We start from the raw sequence: 25,238 nt of genomic DNA, 5'->3' as shown, positions 1-25,238 counted from the left end.
CGAAGTAAATAAATAGTGCATGTTTTTTTCCCCTTTCATCGCACTCTCTCAGAGTTCCGTTTTTGACAGGTAAGTGGGTGATCTCATGCTATTTCGGTTAAGCAGTACTACCATTTAATATGTACTTTTTCTGAGCTCCGGCCAACTACGGTTTAACGAGGTTTCACTGTACTTCAGTCTCACAGACACATTTGTGTAATTTTGAGTAAGGGCACTTTGCCAGTTAGTGCCTTCTACAGAAAATGTCATTAAACATTTTTGTGTAACAGCCTGTGAATGACACAAACAGTGACGTGCACCCACTCAAACTGACATTAAATTTGCTCATGCGAGAAGAGTATAACAATCTTTGAAGTACACCACTGCACAACCCTCTCAGTGCACGGTTTCCCCCTTGTGTCCAGACACTTTGTGCCTGAACCACGCAGCTACAACACAGCGACTGTCATTAACATGCACACGGAAAGCAAAAATAATAGACACGGAACACAATTTACAACACTTTAAGCAAGGAATTTCTTTGCCCTAATTTTATTCAAATACAGCTCTCCTAAAATTAGGCCAGAAAGACCTTGCTTTGTAGGCAAAATGCAGATGTACCTACAACAGCCCTAAAAAGAAAAAAGAACATCCACCAGAGAATAGCACAAAACTACAAAGAAAACCCAACACAAGTTTCTCAGAAAGAAAGCCTCACAGCTGAAAAAAAATTTATCCTGGCTCGGGATTGAACATGGAACCCTTATTGAGTGATTGCTTTATATATCTGAGCTAACCAGGACACTAGCCGATTTCAGAGCAAGGTGAAATTGACAACTCGAAGCACAGGCTAGCCTCATTCACAGCTTTGTGCTACGCTCAGGCGGATGAAAAATTTTCCCTTTCATAAAGTTTCCTACAAGTTGCAGATTCCCAGAGAAGTGGTTTACCATGCAAGAGCCCTGAATTCAATGCACTCAAATAAGAAAAAAAATTAAGGTGAATGTTTTGATAAGTTGGGATAAAATTTCTTGGGAGGTTTTGGCAAGAGCAATAACTGTGTTTACCCAATTATAATGTGCACCCAATTTCCACGGGTTTAAAGTAAGAAAATAAAAGTGCACTTGAATTTAACATGCCCTCAAATTTATAAAAGCAAAAGTTATCTTCACAGAATGAATGTTCTCTTCATTAGCTTTTGTAATGAAAGCGGCATGCCGTCATCACCATTTGCACTTCATTGGCCACAGGTAGGTATCAAGCAGAAGGGGCGGCATGCCGAAGCGATTAATTTTAAAGATACTATTAACACTTTCACATGATTTTACGTACGTAATACTTCCGCGTCCAGACACATTCTCTTGAATTTGTAATTCGCCATGGTGAAACTCGAAGGAGGTGGAAACTCGCACTTCTGCCGCTTGGACGCAGACTCAAAGGACCTAGCCTGACGCTTACGAGCGGCCTCCAATGCGCAATCTTCATCGGTAGCTTGCACTTGGCGTTGACAATTAAGCTCTTGCAGACATTCTTTGGAGGCAACGTCATTGGCCATAATCTCCATTTTCACACGGGCACGAAGTCGTTGGTTATAGTTGTATCTCTGCTGTCGAGGCCTCTCCTCGTACTCGGCTTGTTCTTCGGCCGTGCGCACAATATGTGGTCTTTCCATTTTCCCCGTTTTTGTTGGAGTTGCAACTGTTGCAATGGTCTACCTCTGCAATGCACCATCCAGTTCTTACATACCGTGGCAGCTACCGTGACGCACATCCCCATGTTTTCCCACCACAACTGCTGCGCTGTTATATTGAGGGCAGACAGACGACACCTCCACTGCGCAGGTGTGGTGCATGGTGAAATCACGTGTCCTTCTTTTATTCTGCACCAAACTATCATTCATTATCTTTTTTGTTCACTTTACAGACTTTAGCCAGCCCAGATACCCCCCCACGAGACCACGCATATGGCTCCTTCATTCAGGTCTGTCAGATAAACAGATTCACTGTAATAGCGAGCTTGACACAGCGGCAGAAATGCTGGAGGCGGTATATGCTGACGCATCCGGTAGCGAGTCACACAAAATCTCATCAAACTGATAGTATCCCCGAAAGTGATTGACCGAGAATACCACTCCAAATTGTAGTTGAGCACAAAATGAATCCGCACAACCACAGCAATCTTCATGAAAAAGTGCTTTGCCGCTATTTTGCGACAGCGATGATGCTGCGTCTGATGGCTCTGATGGTAGACTGTTGCCAATGCTGCGAACACAGTTTTGGTTTTATATCCAATTGTAACACACAGGCAATTTTCGGATCCATTTTCTGAGAGTAAAGGTGAACGTTAGATTCGGGTGAATACGGTGGCAGTAAGAATAGCATTGCCTTTGACACGTGAACGCTTTTTAGACAGGTATCACAATGTTGTCTGTTCTGCCAGAACTCCACATATGCACTTGACAATGTAATACTGAACCAGGCTCTATCTGACACAACTGCCAAAAGTGGATAGAGCCGCTCCTAAACGCAATGAACACTTATGCAAGATTGCACTGGCAATTCATGTGGGTAGCACTTTTAATGACACTTCCACACAGAACTTCGTCAGCACTGAAAGGCCAGCGCTTGGAAGAAACTCGCATTAAAGCTGCAGGGAACAGAACTCTGGGTCATTCTAGCTAACAAGTGCTAACACCATGAAAGAACCTCGCAGTACTGTTCCAATGCAGCAAATCTGACAACACAGCAAGTGCCAAATGGATAGTACAGGGGAGACAAACATTGTGGGAAAATGTGAGTGCTTGACTCTTGCTGTGTGCCAAGACAGACGTAACTGACAGTAAAGAGCACAGTGGGAGCTGCCTTCAGCACAATTTCTTCTACTGTGCCGGCCAATGTGTGGCTTGGTGAGTAGAAAAATTTGTGTGTGCCAAGAGCAGAGGCGCTTATTTGTTGCCAGTGAGCAAATGTCAACATCGCACACTGCACACAATTTTTTAGATGCATCGGATGCCACACCATGTCACACTTCATGACTATGCAATACACTGACTACCATCCACGTATGTGGCACCAGCATCTGGCATGACACAGAGCTCAAGCCACGTCCTCACTTCTTTCCGCTAAATATGGTCCTGCCTGTACACATGAGCATGGCTCTTGTTCAACTTGTTTGTTTTTTGCCTTCCTGGACTGGAAACTTTGGCACAGTTCCCACATTTATGCAACAAACCCTACAGACACAATGACCATGTTGAATACAGACGGCTTCTGTAAAACCTGGGGCACTATGTACTAGTTGTGTCTGTGCATGTCATTTTGGCTTCTTGTTGCGGCGATCCTTTGGGCTGCCCCGCTGCCACTCACGCTGGAGTTCTAAAAGTTGCTGTTTGGTGAGGAGGCCTTGAGCAAGCAAACGGTCAGCAAGCTTGCCCTGTAGCTTGGGTGCGTGGGCTGAGGGGGCCCCTTCGTCATGATCTGAAAGCACCACAATTTCATTTATCATCAGGATTTTTTGTGTGCATTCAAGCACAAAGTGGAAATAGACATGACATATAATAGCATAGTTCAATGGAAGCTATATCTGGCAAGCACCTATCATGAACTCAACAAGTCAGGAATAAAGCTCAGGTCTAGACACTTCCCATGCAGTCTGTCCTTTTACAGAAACTAACTAATTTGTTGGACACCATATTTTAAAGCGAAGCTTTTTTTGCCTCTTCTCCCAACATTCCAGTCACTGCTGCTGCCGCTGTGGTCTTGCTCACACCGCCATGGCAGCGTTTCACAGTTAGTGTGTATGGCACGTGCTGTGCTTGTTTTCTTATGCGACAAAAAATACAGGTGCTGCGCTGTGGAGGTGGCATGCTGGGCTGTTATAGTGTAAACATTCAATCGTACACAGCCTGAAGAGAGCACTTGGAGCTAGCATCTCAACAGCATGCTCGCCACGTATGCAGAAAAGGCACGTAAGCACACGCCACAAAAATGGCTCCAAAGCATGCACTCAGCATCGAGGACACCCAGACTACACAGACAAACAGCAGTGGTGCTCACAAAGTAACGTTTAATATTAACTCACCACTCTCATATTGGACTAAATGCTGAAGAAATTACACAATCACTGCCAAGATCATCATTAATTAAAGTCAATCAAAGCAAACAGCTTACAAAGATTCGGTTACATCGATTCTCACAGTGCCACGAGATCCACATAATTTTTTTTCGTCCTGCTCAATTCAAGCTTCACAGCACCATCAAGTGCTTCGCACATAAAGTCAATGTACAATAATAGTGACTAATGTTTTGGCCACTGCTTGGTGTCAAGCTTAATTTTTCAGACATTATTTGTATACACTATGCCAGAGCTCTGGATTCTTGCAGTCATTCAGTTGCTGCCATTCAGGTTATCACATCAGCTGTTGCCTTTGTCAGTGATGTATTCTGTTGGACTTCAAGGTGCCATTCAAGAATTCTCACAGTTAAATTTGCAACCTGTAGTTTTATCATGGATTGAACACTTTCTTAATCAATAACAGTACTTTTGATCCTCTTCCCGTAACATCAGGTATCTCCCAAGGATCTGTACTAGGCACCCTGCTATTTGTAACACACAGGGTGCCCCACGTAACTTTAGCCAAACATTAAAAATATGCAAATGCCCTGTAGCTGGACAGAATCAAGTTAATGTTGTTTGCCGTCGCTTGGAGATACTCAGATTATCTTTTGCATTCTGCCTAAGTAAATAATTAGTCTACATTAATCAACTCCTCAAATAATGTGAACGTAGTGACGATACATGAATTTAAAATAGGCAATCATGCCAGTGTCCATGAGCTGCAAGCCTGCTGTTGTGTTCGGCAGTAGGAAAAAGCTCAGTGCCCTTGCACTCAGTGAAGAAGGATGACCCGCGAAGCTGTGTATGTGGGCCCCTAAAAATGGACACTGAAACGATTTTGACGATTTTCTACAAACGCACTGAGTCGTTAGAGCAGGCCCTTTTGATCATTAATTGGTGCATCTAAGTGCTCCACGTAAAGCATGGAATTTATTATAAGGTTTTAAAATTGCACATCGCTGCCGATCGCAGCACACTACTCGGCTGAATTTTCAGCTGCCCCTACCCACTTGACGTCATTCACCCAATTGACGTCAGTAGGGCGAGCTATCCGATTGGCTGCCCAGGGCACATCATCGATAATTTTTCCAACTTTATGGGGAACAAATGTTGTTCATGATAGTTGGAATGTGAGTTAATTTGTTTCTATAAAAAGAAAGTAACAGAAAGAGAATGCACAAGATCAATTTCTCATTACACTTAACCACTTCTGGCACACAGCAAGTGTCGTCTGCTTGTGTTACAACGTGCTTCATTTTAATGAGAGCTCTGCGGTCAGTGTTGGTCTCAGTTTTTTCACAAGCACCATGATTCGCCTTTGTTGCATTGTGGGCTGCAAACATAGCAACTGGCAATATGTCAAGCTGCGACGTCGTGTCCCTCTGCAAGGCAGCAGAGAAGTGGAGTGGCTCCAGCGCATTGGACTGTTGCTATCCGATCAGCGCTGGGATTTGCGTGTTTGCGGCCATCACTTTACACCGGAGGACTACTACCACAATAGTGTTTCACGAGTCCGGCAAAGGGACAGGGCCTGGTCGTTTGACCGTGCCGTTTCACGAGATGAGCAGAAGCACAACCATCAATGGTCTGCACGGTGCAGTGGTGGCACAGTCCTCAACCAAACGCAGTAGTCGTAACGAAATGTATTCTTCTTTGCTGCTGGTGTAAATATTTCACAGGATTGCAATCGATAACACATTGTTTTTGTAAATGTTTAAAATGTTTTAAACTTGGTTAGAGCAATATTAGCTCTTTGTTTGGCTGGTTAAGCTCTGTGCCACCAGGTGGCGAGACCGTGTAGACCAATCAGGCCACTCACATACATCTACGCTGAAGTTCCTTCATAGTTTGAGTTTATGCCTCTACTGTTCCATTGAAATGCCCAGCTTGCCTATGGTTACCGGAATACAAGACATGTTTGGCGCTGTGACAGAATGCTCGCAACACACGCTGCTTCGATAGATCTCGCTTGGGGTCGACTGCCAAGCAGCTGGCGGAGAGGTTGGAGTGGCTTTGCACACTCGCTCCTAGAGAACTGGAAGTAGACGGTACGACGTGCTATCACGACGCAGAGCCAGTGAAGGCGAAGCTTAGCCCTGATCACTCGGCAAACGAGTTGAGGAGAAAATGCATGGCTATGGAGGAGGGTAACTTGTAATCGTCCGTAACGCGCTTGATATGAAACGCTTTACACAAATTGTGGTGTGAATGATTAACTTTAGCTGTACCCTACGCATCTACAATATTTGACCGAACCGTTTCAGGGGCCCTTTAATGGCAAACTGCACCTCCGCTCGGGTCGGCCTGGTATTGCACCATTTCCAGCATCGGCCCACATATGGGGAGTGCTTAAAGCCTACTTCACCTGCATCGCAGGTTGGCCGGTACTGCACTATCTTTGGGATGGGCCCATGTATGAGGAGTGCTTTATGCGTGCTTCACCTTCATCGCAGGTCGGCCCAGTATTGCACTATCTTTGGGATCGGCCCACGTATGGGGAGTGCTTAACTCCTGCTTCACCTCTGCCGTGGGTCACCCTGGTATTGCCCTATCTTCGACATCGGTCCACCTATGGGGAGTGCTTAATGCCTGCTTCACCTTTGCTGCAAGTCAATCCGGTATTGCACTATCTTCAGGATTGACCCACATTTGAGAAACTGTTGGTCTATGCGCGGATGAGATCCGCCAGATCCTAGCCATAGACAGCTTTGCTATAAAGAACTTTCACACTTGAGAGCTTAGGCATGGAGTAGTGGGCACTACAATTATCTACGATGAGCATCGCCTTCTGTTTAGATTGCTTGATACATTGACTGAACTCCAAGAGCCACTCACAAGAAAGTTCTTGTGTCATCCATGCCTTGCTGTTGTGACTGTACTGTACCGGTATCCTGGCAGCACCACGGAAGCAGTGGGGATTTTTTTATTTCCCAATGACAAATGCGGGGCACTTGTCGCTCTCATCCATGTTGGCGCACAAAAACCAAGTGAAGTGCAGCTTGCTGTTTTCGCCAAACTTATATGTGTTCCCTTTGAGTGCATGCATCTTGGATGAAGTCCTATTTTGTCGCCATTATGTACGTCGGTGCCAATGCAGTTGTCAAGGATGCGGGGCAGCCGGGGCAGCATTTCCTCCACCTACTTCTGCTTTGCCTCCATGTCAAGCGAATCTGTGTTGCCTGTGGTGGCTTTGTAAACAATGCCGTGCTTCTCTCTGAAGCACTGTACCCAGTCGTCACCTGGCTGGAAGTCAACATTATTGATGAATAGGGCAAACTGCTTCGCCTTTGAGGCCAGAATTGGCCCGGTGATGGGCAAGTTCATGGCACAGGTGCTGAGAAACCACCTATAAAGGGCCTCTTCCACCTCCTTATAGGCACCTTGTCAAAAGCATTTGCACCCATTGTATATCAAGCTGTTTTCTTTGTTGAACTTCTCTGCCAAGTGGCTGATTGTCAACACTATCCGTTGCGATAGTACGTACTTCTCCACCAAGTCACACACTTTTTTACCATCTCTGTAGACCTTCACGATACTGCCCTTTATTTCCAAGTCTATAGCAGTGTGCTTTCTGTTCCCCGGCAACATCATGCATTGCCAATGATCAGCGGGTGAATCAGCCATCTTTCGTTTCGGTGGCGAGCCAAACGAGGCGGAGAAATGACGTGGCAAGGAACGACTTTGGCACAACCAACAAAGACGAGCACAAGTGACTTAATCTGTTGGCAGAGCTGCATAAAATGAGGGGCCAGCAAATAAAGGAGCAGTGCAGTTGGCGGGGTCTATTCATGTTCGGAGGGGTGGAACAGCAAAGGGCGAGAGGCACGTAGGCTGGCAATGCGGAGAAGGCTCGCAAACAGTTTCTATCATTGGGACGGCGGAGAGGGTGCAGTGGCTCAAATTTTTCTTTTTGTTTTTTCTTTTCAATAGTTTTGCATTCCATTACCTTTTGGCATGGACACCCATTTTCATGACCATTTTAAGACAAATTTAGGCTCCAAAGTTTGATTTTCCAGACTATCTTGCTCGTTCCTAGCCAAGCTAGCTAATTTGGGGGTCGCCATGTTGGATTTTCCGCTGGCTTGACTTTCGTGGTCCCTCTATAGCCTCCAAGATAGGGAGGCGCACACTTTCAACAGAGTTCGTAACATCCTCCACTCTCGGAGGCCATGCCCACTCTTCCTTGGCTGACAAAACGCTCCAGGAGACGGCACTTTTTCTTGTTTCATACTTCTTTTGGTCAGCACTACCGTCATAATCACTTAATGCGAGTTCCATTTTTCTTTTTAAGTTTTGGTTGCCATTTTGCACGTGGTGCGTCTACAGAGCAGGCATTTCTCGGAGACGTAACATCTTTGTGAGTGTTCGTGCAGCTTCGCATTTGCTTGATCAGCACTACCTTGCTTGCCTTCGCAAGAGCCAAGTGAGGCAAAGAAACGTGGCTCGTTTTTTGAACATGGTGATGCTTTTGTCAAACTGTATAGGGAGACGCCACTCTTGCGCAAATCCAAGCAAATCTGATCGCCTGCAAGCGTATTAAGTTGCAGGGTATTATTAAAGATTTTTCAAGCTGGCTCTAAGCCTAATAAATTTTTTTTTAGGTTAACAGTTTTTTTCGGACTTAGATTTTTCAGACAATTTTTTGGTCCCTGTGACATTTGAAAAATCAGTCAGCGACTGTATATTCATGCAACTACGGTAGAAATCACAGCCTATGGCACTGCAATGGAAGCATGCCAATTTAACAGTAGCAAGCTGCAACGTACCGGTTTCCTCAGCAGCACTTTCCATGCCAGCACGTAGCAGCTGTGTGATATTGAGCACACCCTTTTGAATGATTAGGTCTAATTCCTGCTGCATGGCACGTACAGCCTCAGCATCCGGAAATAGGTCTGGGAAGCGGTAGCTGCAACCAAAGACACATTGTGTAAGCACATAGCGAAAAAAAGAAAAAAAGAAGACTGACCATACTCAGCAGATGAAGTTAAAATAAGTACAGACACTGACAGGTAGATGATAGGTACCATTTTGCCCCAAAGAAAAAATTGACCGACATTTTCTTTCACACATTAATATATTTATAGTTCATAAACTTTCACTAATCTGCCAGCTCTGTCTTACTTATCTCTACCTATTCAATATTAATTTCCTCTGCTTTTAAACCTGAATGCTTCTTAGGTCTCTGTGCCTGGCTAATCTATCTGGGGCTGAAAGGCATTACACACTATTCTAGTATATGCCTTGTAGCTACCCTGGCTTGTATGCAGCAGCAAGTACAGTCTACGCTCATTACAATGGACATGCGTACAACAGACTTTCAGATATAACGGACCATACTTCAGCCTAAGTTTGTTCTACCTATTTTTTTATTGCAATGAAGTTCGCTTTTAACGGACCCCACTACAACAGACTATCAGCTGCAGCAGACGAAATTGGCGGAAATTTTTGTCAAAACCGACGTGTAAAATGGACTTTTGCTGGTTCGACACAGGCTAACAAGTCTTGCGAGGGTCAGCCGACGATCGCTGCTCAATATCATGCACGCGAGGGAGGAAAGGGGGGCAGAAACGAGCCGTCTTCTTTCGCGCTTGAGGAACGCGATCTGCGATGTGGGCAAAGTGCGCCCAGTGCCATTAGCTTCGTATGCACTGCGCTTTCAACGTGTAGTTCGCGTTGAAGCGAGAGACAGCATGAAGGTCAATTCACTCGCTGCTGCCGCCGCACTTATCTTGCTTCATTTGTTATCATAATCGATGCTTCGCATTTTGGGCGAAACGGCTTCTTTTGTTGTTTGTTTTTTACTTTGGATGATCGTCACTCACTCTTTGCAATAAAGTTGTTAGACATCCCGACGAAAGTTTCGGAAGTGAGGCGTTCCAGATATTACAGACTTCAGGTAAAACGGACGTTTTCTGTCAGATTATCAGGGTCCGTTGTAATGAGAGCTGACTGAATCAACATTGTCATGTCAACTTTGGCTTATACCATTTTTTTCTCACGCAACCAGCCTAGCCTCAAAACTCCCTTTAGAGTTTTGAAAAGAAAAAAAAAAGCTTCTTCAATGTCTTCTTAAGGCATTGTACAGAGCTCTCATCTCCATTTTAATGCGCACATTAGTTCTCCAGTTACTTATCTTGCATTTTTTACTTCCTGCGCAGATGCACAGGTGGTTGCTTTAATACCACTATGAGTTTGGCCTACTATTTTTAGTCCTCTTGCTCTGATGCCCCACAATATGTGGTGCACGCACACACAAAAATTGTAAGCAGAATGAGCCATGTAGAACTCGTTTCCAGGCTCGCTGATATGTTGTTATTGAAAAATTTTCGGTTCATCCACTTTCATTTCCATGTCTTATTCTTTGTACATTTCAATTAAAAGAACAGCTAATTTCCCCTATGCTTTCCTGGGCTTCATTATCCACTGGTTTCATGTGGTTGCAACAAGACAACAAAGGCACACAAAAATATAATTACAGTGACATCCCAGTAATCCAAAATCTTTTTTGAACTGACAGATAATTTGAACTGATGGATAATTCGAACTGCTCAGTTGGCACCAGCAAAGTTGCACCTATTTGAATGGGGAAAACTTCAGATTCAAACTACAAAAACTATGGAACATTTATTTTAAACAAAATTTCTCGCTGCTACGGGCTGCACTTCAGGCAAACCCAAACCAAAGGTCAAGGTATGATGCGTTGCTAGCCACCATAATGTCACACACTGTTGAAATAGAGAGTTTTAGCTTTGCATGGTATGCAGTGTGTTACCGTGATACATTGGGCTCATAGCACATGCACTGCCTCTCAGCGGAACCAAAGAAATATGCAATATGATAAATGTTTTAGCCTACTGTCATTGCCTACTGCGCTTCAGTGGATAAGTAAATTAGTGATGTAGTGAAGAATTAGAGTCTTGGCGCATTACATATCGCCAACATATGACAAGTGCTAAATGATGTGACACAATCTGATAATCAGAAATACAGTGAAATCTCGATATAACGAACTTCAGAGGACCGCTGCAAATTGTTCATTATTCTGAAAGATCGTTATAGTGAAAGCCCCAAAATTAACCATTTCACCCATTGACCCATCACTTTATCATCTGTCACCGTATGAGCTATCCACAAAAATGTTGCTGTTGGCTCTTTGCCTGCGCTGTTGCTATTTTTCATAGATTCTGCTACCATGCACCACCGCAGCACCTTTTATAGAGTGGCGTGCGCAAAAGAGATGCTGACGAGAAGAAAACCACCAATAATGAAGCTCTATGTCACCTAAAAGCATAACGTTTCTTTCTGTTTATTTGTTTTTCACATTTCTTGCCATGGACACTGCAACTATCTCGCTCAAGACGGGCACTGAGCTACTGAAGTGCAATCCCGTGCAAACAACACTGTTCCGAAAGTTCGACCACATGGCATCCCTGCAAGCATGAAGGTTATATTTCTCCACTATGCATAGCTGGTATGGCCACAGAAAGAAGCACGCCTCTGTTGCTAGGTGACACTTGCCTGCAAGTGCAAAGCATGCACTTGCAAAACCTGATACATCGTTGGCTCCACAACAGAAAAAAAAGAAAAGGCCCCTTCCTCGGCATTTATTTCCCCAGCCCCGTCTTGGGTTTTTCAAACCCATGCTTTGTCATAAACCAGCCTACTGTTCTGACTGCCATTCAGGACACACGGAAATCTAAGAATCCTCAGATTTTGGAATATGAGTGGGTAGTACTGAAGCATGGTTAACATGGGACACAAAAACTGAATCATGATTGTTATTCTAAAGTTTGCAGTACTGAAAGATTTTTACATTGAAACTATTAACAGTCAGTAGGAGATTTCTGAAAAGTCAATTAACTGAAGTGTTCGATAATGTGGTGTTCATAGTAATGAGATTTCACTGTAATACACTTCCAAGGCTCATTCATGCCTTAGATCTAACAATGCCAAGCCAAAGAGCTTATTTCACAAACAGTGACAAAACGCTCATACTTTATCCTCAGCATTATTTGAAGCTAAGCAATAGCTGATTTTACCATTTATGTCTTGCTATCATGACTGAGACCAAGTAGAAAGTATGAATTTGAATCAAAAGGGCTGGCCTGGGCACTGCCGTGTTATTATGCAATCACGTGGGTGATCAGTGGTACAAAATAATGATAGCCACTGCTACCACCGCAGGTCACTACACGTAATCCACAGGTTCACACCAGTGTGCTTACCCTTCCTTTGCATTCCTAACTTGAATTAGGCAGCCTGCATCACGAGAGCTAGTGAGGCATGCACAAATGTCCCTAGTGTCTGAATCAGCAAAAATTAAATGCAGTTTCTAGACTGCCATCTTCATATTTGAATTTGTTTTTACTCAAGCCCTCTGCACGTTTAAAAACCTGCCTGAAATCACAGACAGCTGAAATCAGCCCTGAGTATGTATTTGTTGTCATGCCTACATCTGCGCTAGAACATTAACACTTCAAGAGTACACCAATGTGGTATACTGATGAAGCAAGCAATGGCATGTGTCTAGGCTGTGCACACCCACCTGAGCCAGAGGTAAAGGTCCAACACATCAAAAACAGCTTCCAGGTGAACCAAATCCATGATTGACTTCGGGACGGCCAAGGGCCAACCAATGTTGCGCCCTAACCACTGATATGTTAGTTGTTCATTGCGGCTGTACTGCCGTGCAAACTGTAACCAATCAGAGGGGCAAGTGTCAGTTTTACCATGGCATTCTTTGTCTTTAAATACAATACTGGACTTCAATACCAAGCTTCAAGGAAGGAGAAGACTTCATGACAATGAAAACAGTAACAGTTCCCAGATGCACCTAGCTTGACATGTGTTCCAAGTGTAGCATGGTTTTCAAGCAAAAGAGTGATGTCAGGGCACCATAAAGTAATAGCTATGGCATTAAAAGCCAATAATGCACGTCAGTCAGCTTGGGGCTCTATACTAAGCATTCTGCCCTCTTCCTCAAAGTGATGTATAGTATTAAACAGGCAGTTGTAGAGTCATCATCATCAAACTATTCATGTCCACTGCAGAATGAAAGCCTCTTCTAACGATTTCTCATCACTTGTTTTGCGTCAGCTGAACCCATCTTATGCCTGCATAGTTCCTAATTATATCAAACCAGCTAGTTCTTTGTAGTTTTCAAATGCGCTTCTCTTGACACCCATTCTGTAACTCTAATACATCACCAGTTATCTGCCCCATGCATTACATGCCCCATGCCTGCCCCCAGTTCTCTGCCCCTGCCTGCCCAGACCCATATTTTTCCCTCTTAAAGGGCCTCTAAACAACCCTGAGCTTAAAAATTTGTAATAGTGGCTGACATGTACTATTCTACTATGAAAATATTAGCCACAATTATTTTTTGTAATGGTGCAGTAGTAGCAAAGTTACAGGCGTTTGATGAAAGAGCAGGTGGCCACAGCTGTTTCTCGCTCTCCATAGCTACCCTCCATACTCACGCCCTCTATCCCTTGCTGCATACACTCACCAACTCCACACAGTGCAGCAAAAGCTATGGGTGATGTGAACATACCATTAGAAAGGTTTCACTGTCCACCCTTAATCGCCTTCTGCATGAAACTGACTGAATGGAAGCTTCACAAAAGGTATGGTAGCGTATGATGGGCGAGCCCCCTCCATTTTCAGAACTCACAGCCGGACCTCATCATGTTGGCACTGTCACTCCTTGATGACCGACTAATCAACAACTAGCAACGTCACCTGGAACACCCTGTTGACATCACTAAGCACTGAGAGGCACCGGAAAGGCCAGGAGAGAAGCACAGGATTGTTTTTTTTATTTGTAGCATTCCCATGACACGTAGCACTGCCGCATTCTCCAAGGATCATAGTCATGGCATGCTTTATGTGGTGTGTACATTAGTTTTAAATGCATAAAAAAATGTTAGAGGCTGCTTAGGGGCCCTTTAATGTTAATTAGAATACTGCCTACCTGTGTTTGCTCTCTAATCCACAACACTGTCTCCCTGTTTCTTAAGGTTACGCCTAACACTTTTTGTTCTATTGCTTTTTGGGCAGTCCTTCCACATTTATAGCTACAAAATTTGATAGCAGTCTCACAGTAGTCCAAAAGTTCAATTTATTGCAAATGGTTGATACAGTCGAGCCCACTTATAATGAATTCGAGCGTTACGCGGTGTCCATTAATTATACCCCGAAGTTCGTAGTAAGTGGACGACAGCTTAAAAAAAAAAAAAGTGGCAAGTCGAAACACAAGATTTACTTATTTACAAAGAAGTTCATGATGCTCATCTTTTTTGGCAGTGCAGATCTGATGAGGGTGGTCTCCAGTTTATTTATAGCAGAAGTGTGCTCTTCAGAGGCCCTTGGCATAGACAAGTTGCCTGAGGTTCTCTATGTAGCCCATTGCTACAGGCACGCTTATGGGTGCTGGCTCCGAAGTTTCATCATCATAAGATTCCTTCCGCGCCACTCTCCGCCCGCACTTCGTAAGCGACGCCCTCGTCTGTGCATGGTTCCGCAATATCAGCGTATTCATCAGCAGAAATGAAGTCATCCCAACCAGTGTTGTAGCCCCCCATGTCGGAGTCAACGACGTGCTGCCACAAATTGCTGCCGGACCGATAATCTTCAGAAGCATCAGGCTCGGCATCAGGTACTGTGTTGACGAAACCAGCCTTGCGGAAGCAGTTCCACACACAAGCGGCCGTCACCTCCGCCCAGGCCACCTTCACCATCTCAACGGCTGAATACCGTGAAACCCGAAGTGGCAAGTTCGCAACTGGGCAGTCAACAGTGATGAGCAAGTGCTCCACAATGCGGCGCCTATACGATGCCTTAAATGCGCATATTATGCCCAAATTAACCAGCTGTGCTATCGAAGTAGTATTGGGTGGCAGGAAAAGCAGAGTAACTGCTGTCAGAGAAGTTCACAGGTTATGCACTGAGCAGTTGTCGAGCATGAGCAGCAAGCGCCTTCCTTGCCTTTGCATGTCGTGATCAAACTCGTCCGGCCACTCTGCGAATAAATTGCGCGTCATCCATGCCTTACTATTGTGCCTGCAGCACACAGGTACAACGCTCCGAAAGCAATGCAGCTTCTTTGATTTTCCGATTACAAAGGGGCACGTGCCGGTCGCTGCCATCCATATTAATGCACAGAAGTACTGTAAAGCGCACTTTACAGTGCTTGCCACCAGCCACCTGAGTCGCCTTTCATGGCATGTGGCTTGTCCGGCAGCATCTGACAAAATATTGCAGGTTTGTCTGTGTTATACACGCCCTGCTCCGTGTAGCTTTAAGCAGCACGTCCTCTACATCCGCATAGGTGGCTTTCCGCAGGCACTTTCTGTTCGTCGAGTCGGCAGCAGAGCTGGCGATCTTTTCCTTGTTCTTTAGAATTGTCGTGATGGTTGATTTAGACACGTTGTACTTCACCAACTCGCAGTTTTTAGCACCTTGAGACACTTCCTTCAAGATTGCTCGCTTCATTGCCATGTTCAGCGCTTTTCGCTTCGTGACTGCTGCAGGCATAGTATTCCATTCGCCATCCTGAATTGCAACTCAAGCCCGACTAGAACGAAGCATGGAAGTGAGGAAGCATGGAGACTAGTGTGAAGAGGCCTGCTTTGCGGTAACGGCCAGAAAACAAAACTTCTGAACTGCCATCATAGCGTGCTTGCCAAGACAGCAAGGGAGTTGCAAGAAAGAATGAGGAGAGGGGGGCGGAGTTGCGAAGACGGCCGGGAGGGCGACCTTGGAAGCCACACACCGACACTCGTGGGCAGCACGTGATGGCAGGAAGAGGGTAGCGGGGCACGAAACAGATAGTTTGCCTGTGAGGAGGCTTGGAAAAACGGACCATGCACGCCTAATGTGGACAGAGGTCGTCGTTATTTTGCATCACGGCGGCAGGTTTATGCCGTCCATTCGCTGTAACCGATCAGCAGGGCTCAAAGACATTCGTTATACGTGCGATTTTATGCCATCAAAATAATGTATACATGTATTTTTACAGTCACCCGGCTCTAGTACGTTTTAAGCAAAAGTTCGTCTTAAAGGGACTGACAACCAATTTTTATGGTACCCACTTTTTTTAGTGCAATGGAAAGCTTACCGGCCAGAGCATCTAATCATGAAGTGGTAATGAGGAAAATACCGTGGAACATCTTTTAACAGAATTTTTCAATCTGCAGTGGGGATGAAGTCGTTCACTGGAATTGTGCTGAAAACTATGATAGGTGAGCGGGATAGCAATTATAAGCTGGCACTAGTGGGAGGCAGACGACAAGTGCGGCCGTAGGTGTGAGAAAGTATTACTTTGTTTATGTATTATTTCGTTGATCAAGTCGATGTTCCTGTGATTTATGTTTTCCAAAGTGTTAAAGTATTTCTGCGATAATAGCTACGTGTTTTTATGGTTTCCTGTCTAACTACTTCTGTATTTGACTACGTAGTCAAAATGAAACCAAGCGCATCGAAAACGAAATGACGCTTTTACACATGATACGTGGTTCGTGTTGCTGTAGCCAAGCGTGTGCTTCTGATTTTCGATGTCGTCTCTAAAGACCTGAGTGAGCTGGAACAAAAGACTTTAGCTCGCATACGTGCTCAGAATTTAGATCCTTACGAAGTAGCACCCGAACGTCATGCTTCGATGGACGAAAGTGGCGGTGAAAGCGACGAATCCGACTTGCACGACAGACCACCGTCCCCGCCACAAGCAGTGTGCCTTGAGAATGCCGATTTGTAAATGCTCACTCCCACTAGGCCGGCCTGACACCGATTTTGGTGTGCCGACTGTAGGCGACAGCGTTTATTCCTTCATATCAGCGCCTGTGTCACACTGTACTGACGCCGACAATCTGCCGACGATCGGCGGAGAGCTCGATGTCGGTACATTGTGAGAGGCGCCAACGCGAAGGTAAAAAACGCACCCATTTACGACACAACTCGTCAATGGCATCTTGTATCACAGGGAGATCATAAAACTATGGGTACGTACTTGCAGACTCGTGCTATACTCGCATGCGTACAAAAGCATATGCGCAGCCATGCATGTGGGGTGACGCGAGCGCCGCTCGTCACCGTGGACTTTCTTTACTTCGTAATATGCATAGAACAAAGCGCAAATGTCTAATGATATACTAACTGCAATTATGAGCAATATAATTATACTGTGCTTAATGACAGTCGACTTACGTACAGTAATCTCTTTACTAAATTTTGAAGTATCAAGATTCACCGCCAGGCCTCGCCACTTACTGCTTTTTCTTACTTTCATTGCCAATTTAAAATTATATTTCCTACTTGAATCTCGAACAGCGTGCTGAATTATATCACTATAAATCCTGGTCATTTCATTTGCATCAACGTCTCACAACACATTCTGGCCAGTTATCAGTCCCTTTAAGTGGGGCGTTATATGTGAGCTCGACTGTACACTTAATATAACGAAATGTTGCTGTGTTATACTGCAGTTCTGAAATTTTATACTCTTTGGCATACATATGGCAAAATCCTCTGCTTTCAGGCTCCACATTTTGTGGCTCACTGCAACAGTAGAAAATTTTGCAATGGAACATCTGTGACATAGAACTACTGGTTCTGTACATCTTGATATTGGAAACACCCAGTACTTAGGGTTCAGGTAATTTACTGGCTGTAACTAAATCTATTTTGAGCAACCAAACAAATATGGTCTGGGCTCATAAGCTGGCTAAAAAGATGGAAAAGAACATGCAATTATAAAAGATCACTACCTTGAGGAACATGCTGCACACAAATGGCATTTTCTGGTTGATGGGTGAGCAGCAGAATACATATCGTGCCCGCAGTGGCAGGGGCACATGCTGGATCATGTCAGCCAGAAACTTGAAGCCCTCCAAATTACACATGAAGTAGGACGACGAATCAACTTTGCAAAGGCTGACAAAAATGTCCTAAAGAAGACAAATGGAAACAGAGATCAAAATCAAGCTGCACCACAAACCAAGGAACACAGATAGCATCACATACCATACGCAGTACACAGTATTCATGTGTGTTTATGTGAAATGTTTTGGCCACTTCTGAGTGTGCCTATGCATGCATGTGTGCCACCGAAACCCCTTATATTAGATTATTTTTATATCGGACAGAAACAGAGCTTGTTTGAAAGAACCAAAGCATTCTGCTTTGCCTAATTCGACCCACCAACCCCCCCTAGTACCCCATCATGTGCGCAGTACAGTCGAAGGAATTTACTATAACAAACTCGATAGTTCCGCGAAAAATGGTCGTATCAATAGTCCGGTACATGTAGACTTGCCCTTCAAAAGGAACAAAGATTAATCACATTGTAGCTGGCATCGGCAGTTATGACTCAATACCACTCTGGCCTGAAAATAGGATTTTCCATAGCTTCATTTTGTTCCCAGCACTTTCCCACATCTAACTGCAAGTTTACATTCAAGTGGTGCTTCTGTGATTCGGAACTTCGTGTGCACCCTCCTTTTACAGTACCTGGGTTTGAAGTGTTCGTTGTAACAGTACAGCACTTTTGAAAGTGTTCATTATATCTGGACGCAGTTTCAATAGGCAGGGTCGAAAAATCGTAAATCCTGTGAATTGTGGTTGTTATAAATGAACTCACTTACAATGATCCCAATTGTAGTTACCAGAAGTTTGAAAACACAAGAAATTCAGCAGACGGCGCCACTGATTCTCTAGGCATGAAGCTGTTTCATTTCAATATTCAGTGGCAGGCACTTCTTCAGCCTGTAAAGCCATCTGTTCCCATTTGTTTATTGCCATGTCATACTGAGGCAGCACATGTCAGTGCTTTTTTCCTCATGCTGGTTAAGTTGCACTTCAAAAGCAAAGAACCAAGGAAACATTACAGGCCAATTCAAATAATGAAAATTATCTTAATTTGTTCATTTTGTCACCACTTACTATTTCTAACTTCTAGACAATTCAACCAAATCTTGCAAGTGCAGAATTAATGGGAGTCGACTGCACATATGGCCTCGCATTGCTAATGGATAAAGGTAACCCACTGTGAGACAGCAAAAAGCTGCACATGATATTATTTGATCATAATAATTAAAACAACACCCCCTCCTGAGCGTGTGCCAATGTGTCAGAGGCATTATTAAAGCACCATAAACATCAGAGCAGAAATTTGACAACTCGAGTGAAGCTCCTGTGCCTTCACTGCTGCTGTCAATTGAAAATGATGTAGCCAAGTTGACCAATGTGCCCATTTTACACTGTTTGATTTGGGAAGTACAAGGAGCAACGAACGCCAATTTCAACGCAAGAGCTAGCTTCTCTGATGTTGAAAGGCATATACAACCGTAATTATTTTTTCTTAACGCAAAGCAGCTGCTTACGCTAATCATCACAGTTGTACTTTATTGCAGCAAGCACTAATTGTACGAACAATATATAATTCAAAGCAAAATAAACGCACCACAAGGTTGGCCAGAGTTGCGTGGGGCAAATGGTAAGCAAAGAGCTCAATCTGCTCTGCCGTTGGGTGCAGGCCCGCTGCTTCAATTTGTTCTACAGAGGCAGCAAGGATTTGCTTCAGTGCGGGTAGGTCCTGTGGCTTCATTGTTGTTGCCCGACCAACTTCATATCGACTCCCAAAACGGCCTGCTCGGCCTGCAATCTGGAGAGCCTGCAAGGGGCGAAACCAGAAAAGCAGGGCACTAAAGCTCAGAAGAATCTGAAAAAGCTTGCCATTACTAATGCATCACAGCCAAGCAGTCAACAGTAAGGTTTGAATCCAAGTGTACCAGACCCATTTCTTCAACCCTACAACCATATAGTAAGGTGTGATAAACGCTCACAATGCTTTGTCAATAATGCCCTTACTCACCTCTGGTGTTATTTATGAAAAACTATACACTGAAACATGATTTCATAAAATTTGTTACCCATTATCGCACCAATAAAAACGGTATTTTTTATCATTATTCAGCAAAGTAACATTGCGATGGTATCGATTCAATGATGTCCTTAATTCAATGATGTCCTTAAAATCATGAGAGCCAGCGCGCAGGTGACCTGTGGGCACGATTCACAGCAGCCGCCGCTGCCAGACCTTCCAGACGATGCGCGCTACCAGAGTCCTTCCATGTTTTTTCTGGTCACGAAACTGCCGCCTCAGTTTCATATAGCGCCAGCGCCCGCCGCTAGAGGCGCAACCGTGCATGAGAGGGCATGCGAACGCCGCTACCGCTGTGGTTGTGTGTGGGGCAGCCTCAGTATTCTAGCTTTCTCAACTTCCTCAACGATCGCTTTACTCTCACGTAACTATTTTTAACATTGAATATAATTAAATTACTGCCTGAGCGTGTCTTCTGCGATGATATGAGCGCACGGGACAAAAAAAAAAAAAAAAGCCGCTCATAACATGGAGCTTGCGGCGGTCTCAGACCGAAAAAAAATAAAGATATGGAATTTTAAGAGCCAGAACCGCGATACGATTATGAGGCACGCCGTAGTGGGGGACTCGGGATTAGTTTTGATCACCTGGGATTCTTTAAAATGCACCTAAATTTAAATAGACGGGTGTTTTGCATTACGCCCCCGTCGAAATGCGTCCGCTGTACACGGCCGGGCGGTCTCGGTCCGGATTGCTTCGTCATCACCGTTCGCCTCAACGCTTCGGTGGGCTCCGCTTTTTAATATTGGCCTTAAATTAAACACCGCGCATTCGCAACAAAACGCCAGTGGTCCCACTTATCACCAGATGAGTAAGCGCCAATTCTCGGTTGCGCATAGCGCCAGATTGTTCGCCGAGCACAGCTGTTCAGTTTCTGTTAAACTGTGGCAGAGAAGGACTCTGTGGGCAGAATCTTATAACGAGATCAAAAGAATGAAATTGCTATTGCAAAGGGCTGCTACCGTAGAATACTTAATGACAAAGAAAAGGGAACTGAGCTGCTCCATGCGCTTAAGATTTCTTGCGAAGCGATGCCATTTCTGAATAAGATTTAGGTAGAATTAACGCAAGACGAACTTCGCTACTAAATGTCTTCGGTGCGGCTTTTAACAACGGATTAAGGCGAACCTGAAGTGTTAGGACCTGCACAGTTGAAACTAGCTGTAGTTAGGCAATTGCCTTAGCAAGCAGTCGTTTAGAAGCGTCAGTAAGCCCAGCACTTATTCACACTGCTCAACGAACACAAGTAGCCACATCACAAATACAGCAATTTTTTTTTAAATGGCTTGTTAGAGATACCACCTTTCTACTTCTTCAGCTGTTACTTAAACATGCAAGCAAAACTTGCTCAGCATAACCTTCTTACTCATAGCAGCTTATAGACTTAAAAGTGCATGCAATTGAAGAATTGTAGCCCACCAATAGCCAAGACTAAAGGACAATGGAAAATAAAACAATGCATATTATTCTGTTTTAACACTTGCATTTAAAGGAATTCTAATGCTATACCTTTCATAGATGGTCGGGGTAAGGGCGCTATTGCTGTGAACTACTCTATCCTGGTATAACACAAATTGAGGTTGCAACAAAGCATAAAGCAAATGTGTTTTGTCATCAATGCCCTGATCAGATCTCACAACACCCTTATTCTCCTGCATCATCAGCATCGCAATTTTTTGTAAGTGGTCACCTTTACACGATAATCGTGATACCTACTGCGTCCCTTTAGCTGGTACCGCTTCAACTGGTTGGTTTCCTACCACCCCCTGCTGGACATGAAGCTCGCCCCTTTGCTGTGACGATGTCCGAGGCGTCAAAGTGTTTCGCCCACACACGTGTATACTTCGATTCGAAATTAAAACCGCCACTTCCCTGCCGCGGTATGGCCCGCTCCCATTTCTCGCGCTGATCCTTGTTATTTGGTAAACAGAACAACGACACGTTTTCAGTCGTGCCCTTGTTGCCGGAACGGCACCCAGGCACGCAACACGTGTTCGGCATCGTTGTCCCACCCCACCACTTCAACCAAACAGCCCAACACTCGAAAAATAGCACAGCACACATACAGAACGCACCCGATCAGTCAGCTCGCCTCGCACTGCGCACGCATTTCGGTACGCGAACGATGCCCTCTGTGGCACAGTGGCGCCGCGTCGCGGCACCTTTGGGCAGTATATGAACCTCTCCCATAGAGTGACGGCGGAGTTTCGTGACCAGACAAAAATGGAAGGACTCTGGCGCTACTCTGGCGCCATCTCGTAGCCACCGTCATCGCACTACGCTTTCCCTCTCACCCTTTTGCCATACTCTCCTCCTCAGCTTTCCGCATAATGGTACCACTGCACCTCCTCCTCCTCCACTTTCCCCCCCACTACATCCTGCATTCACTTTCATCTTTCGCTGTGCTCGTTCGCTCGGTTACAAGGGACAGCGCCGACACTCACCACAACAGGCGCCCATGAGCTGCACTCAAAAATTTTTTTTCTGGTAATGTTGCCTGTAAGCAACACTCCCCAAAAAGGGTTAAGGCCCTGGGTGACAAAGCGGGCAAACAAACTAGGCGGGAGCATCGTATCAAAATCTTCAGCCTCGTAAGAGAGAATGAAAATGAGCCGATGAGGTAAACTTACCAGCTTGCAATACACAGGAAGAAAAAGCTTTCCATAATTCCTTACGGCAAGGAAAACAGAGAAAGAGCCTTTTCTTTCTTTAGTTACTGCCACTTGTGCTGAGGATTGTTTTCATATATCTGTTGCTGTAGGCGGTCACGGCAGTATACATAGGGGCCTCATTTATCACAAACAGTGTGTGCTGAGCACCAGAACACTGTAAACAAACAAAATGTGGAAGTCTAGTGGTGGCTGCCAGCGCTACATACATAGCATGTTGTGCCACCGTGCCATCTTTTGTACGGTTTATTGTGCGTTTGATATTCAGCATTTATCAAAGAACTCTCTCTGCAGCAATTGCATCCTGCAAACCATGCAATTTTACGAAATGCCAATAACATATGATGCAACTTGTTCCTGCTAGCTTAGCAAATAAAATAACTTATTTGACTGAGCTTTTGTAATAAAGGACAGAAAGTGGCATGCCATCTTTGCCCTGCAATGCAGGAACTTGTTCTGTTGCCATCTTGTGATGGCAATGACACTGGCTAGGCTGGCTGTAATGGTAAGCTGTAAATATAGTTTTGGTTTTGTACCCGATTACGTCGTGCAGGCAATTTTTAAACCAATTTTCATGGGAAAAAAGGTGCACATTATACAGTTAATACCACATATACTGAACCCGAAGGGAATAAAAAAATAGTTTGATGTATCAATAATTCAAAATATAATGTATGACTATCTAAAGCTTATCTGAGATCTCCGCATGTCTCTGACAGTTTCCCGAGATTGAGAAAAGCCAGAGCATACCAATTTGCTTTTCCAATACCCTGTCGGCTGCACAAACGTTGGCTTATTTTTTACTCGCCAATGTTGCAAGTCACTTGCGCTGCAGAATGGTCTTCGCAACGCTAACCCTAAAAGCCAGCAGTGCATCTCACGTGCGTCGAAGTGCATGTTGCACGTTTTTATTCAATAGATTGTAAAAACAGACGCACTGTGGAAGCTAACTAGCCTGTATGGATACAGGCCGTGCCTCTATCAGTACACTTGTACTGCGAATCGCACGTGAACATGCTTGGTCACGTGTCAGTTACAATATACGCTATTTAAACGGTCGATCATGATATGTTGTCAATGAACCAAGCGTACTGTTGTGCCAGGTTTCAGAACTGACTTTATTTTTGAACCAGTCGTCCTAGCGTCTCCATGACCCTAAGAAGTTCACTCAGCTCTCCAACACCTCGCGGGAGGTAAGTACTTCCTTCATTCTCAGTCCTTCCCCTCTCGCCCCTTATTCAGAGAGTGCCGACATTCCACCCACACTGTTAGTTTTGAAAGTGCTGTTCAACTTTCCAAAACATTCAAGGCCATTCCCACTGACATATACTGTAAAAAACCTGTGTATAATACGAGATTTTTTTCCTATTATTAGCGTCCCAAATTTTCGCCTTATACTATATGAGGATCCAAACAAAAATTTCAGTCAGAAATTTGGGCTAGAAGTTCTGCTTTCATTACTGCTGCGTGGCTATGGCTTCCTTATTGCTGCGTGGCTACGGCTTGGTTTCGTTATTGCTACGTGACTACAGCGTCGTTTCTTTATTGTTGAGCACGCACCTTGGCAGCACACGTGCAAACCACGCTTCGCGAAGTGTATCTTTTTTATTCTGCATTGAAGGACCAAGATGTCTGGACCACGAAAACGGTACTCGGCTGCTTTCAAGAGAAAGGTTACTTTAGCCACACAGGACATCGGCAACAGTGCGGCCAGGAGGCAGTTTGGTGTCAACGAGGGAAGCATTCGTGGGTGGCGTTGACAGAAGGAAGCCCTTTTCGTGTGCAGCGAAACGCGAAGAAGCTTTCGGGGCCCAAAGAGAGGGACATTACCGGAAATCGTACTCGCCTTGACGGAGTTCGTACGCCAACGGCGAGCTGCGCATCTAGCTGTGAGCGTGGAGCTTATGCAAGCAAACGCTAAGGAGCTTGCAAGAGAAAAAGGGCTACCGAGCTCCGCCTTTTAAGCCAGCAAGCACTGGATTCGCAAGCACTGGAAACTCGAGGAAAACATTTATTTAAATTGCACTCCGCACTTCAATCGCTGTCTTCTTCAGCTGCGCTCTCTTCGGATAGTTCCTTGTCAGACATATCTTCCCAGAGGTACTCATCCTCTGTGCCATCGAGCGCACTCGAAATGCCACACTTCTTGAATGCGTGACGCACAAGGTCCTCTGGTATGCTAGCCCATGCGTCCACAATCCACTCGCATAGTGTGGCTGGCGAAGCCCGCTTCAGCCGCTTGGTCGGCATCCCTGCAGGCTCACCTGAGTGCATCCAACCTGCGTAAGGCCACTTGACCGTGTCCTTGAATGGCTTGTTCACGCAAACATCTAAAGGCTGCAGCTGAGACGTCATCCCACCCGGGATAATGACAAGTTCAGTGCCGGATTCGCGCAGCAACCTCTTCACCGAGTCGGCCAAATGGCAACGAAATGCATCCATCACGAGGATGGACGGGAACGACAACAGCGCACTGGGCTGCCTACACCAGACGGACTTTATCCAGTCGAGCACAAGATTCTCGTTCATCCAGCCTT

General features: G+C 44.9%; 1 protein-coding gene across 1 annotated transcript in view; it reads right to left on the bottom strand.

Annotated features, from left to right (window-relative positions):
• Window positions 1-2,525: 2,525 nt before the first annotated feature.
• Suv3 (Suv3 helicase) overlaps window positions 2,526-25,238 on the bottom strand; it is a 47,305-nt gene continuing 24,592 nt past the window's right edge. Inside the window, exons 10-14 of the mRNA XM_065449768.2 lie at window positions 19,553-19,762; window positions 17,859-18,038; window positions 12,641-12,789; window positions 8,862-9,001; window positions 2,526-3,455 (exon numbers count right to left, since the gene is read on the bottom strand). Coding sequence (XP_065305840.1) covers window positions 3,292-3,455; window positions 8,862-9,001; window positions 12,641-12,789; window positions 17,859-18,038; window positions 19,553-19,762 — 843 coding nt within the window. The 3' untranslated portion in view covers window positions 2,526-3,291. The remainder of the gene's footprint in view (window positions 3,456-8,861; window positions 9,002-12,640; window positions 12,790-17,858; window positions 18,039-19,552; window positions 19,763-25,238) is intronic.

Source organism: Dermacentor albipictus, chromosome 1 (genome assembly GCF_038994185.2).
Source record: "Dermacentor albipictus isolate Rhodes 1998 colony chromosome 1, USDA_Dalb.pri_finalv2, whole genome shotgun sequence".
Taxonomy (NCBI): domain Eukaryota; kingdom Metazoa; phylum Arthropoda; class Arachnida; order Ixodida; family Ixodidae; genus Dermacentor; species Dermacentor albipictus.
Note: the sequence above shows the minus strand (reverse complement) of the source record. Positions and strands in the feature narration are given on the sequence as shown.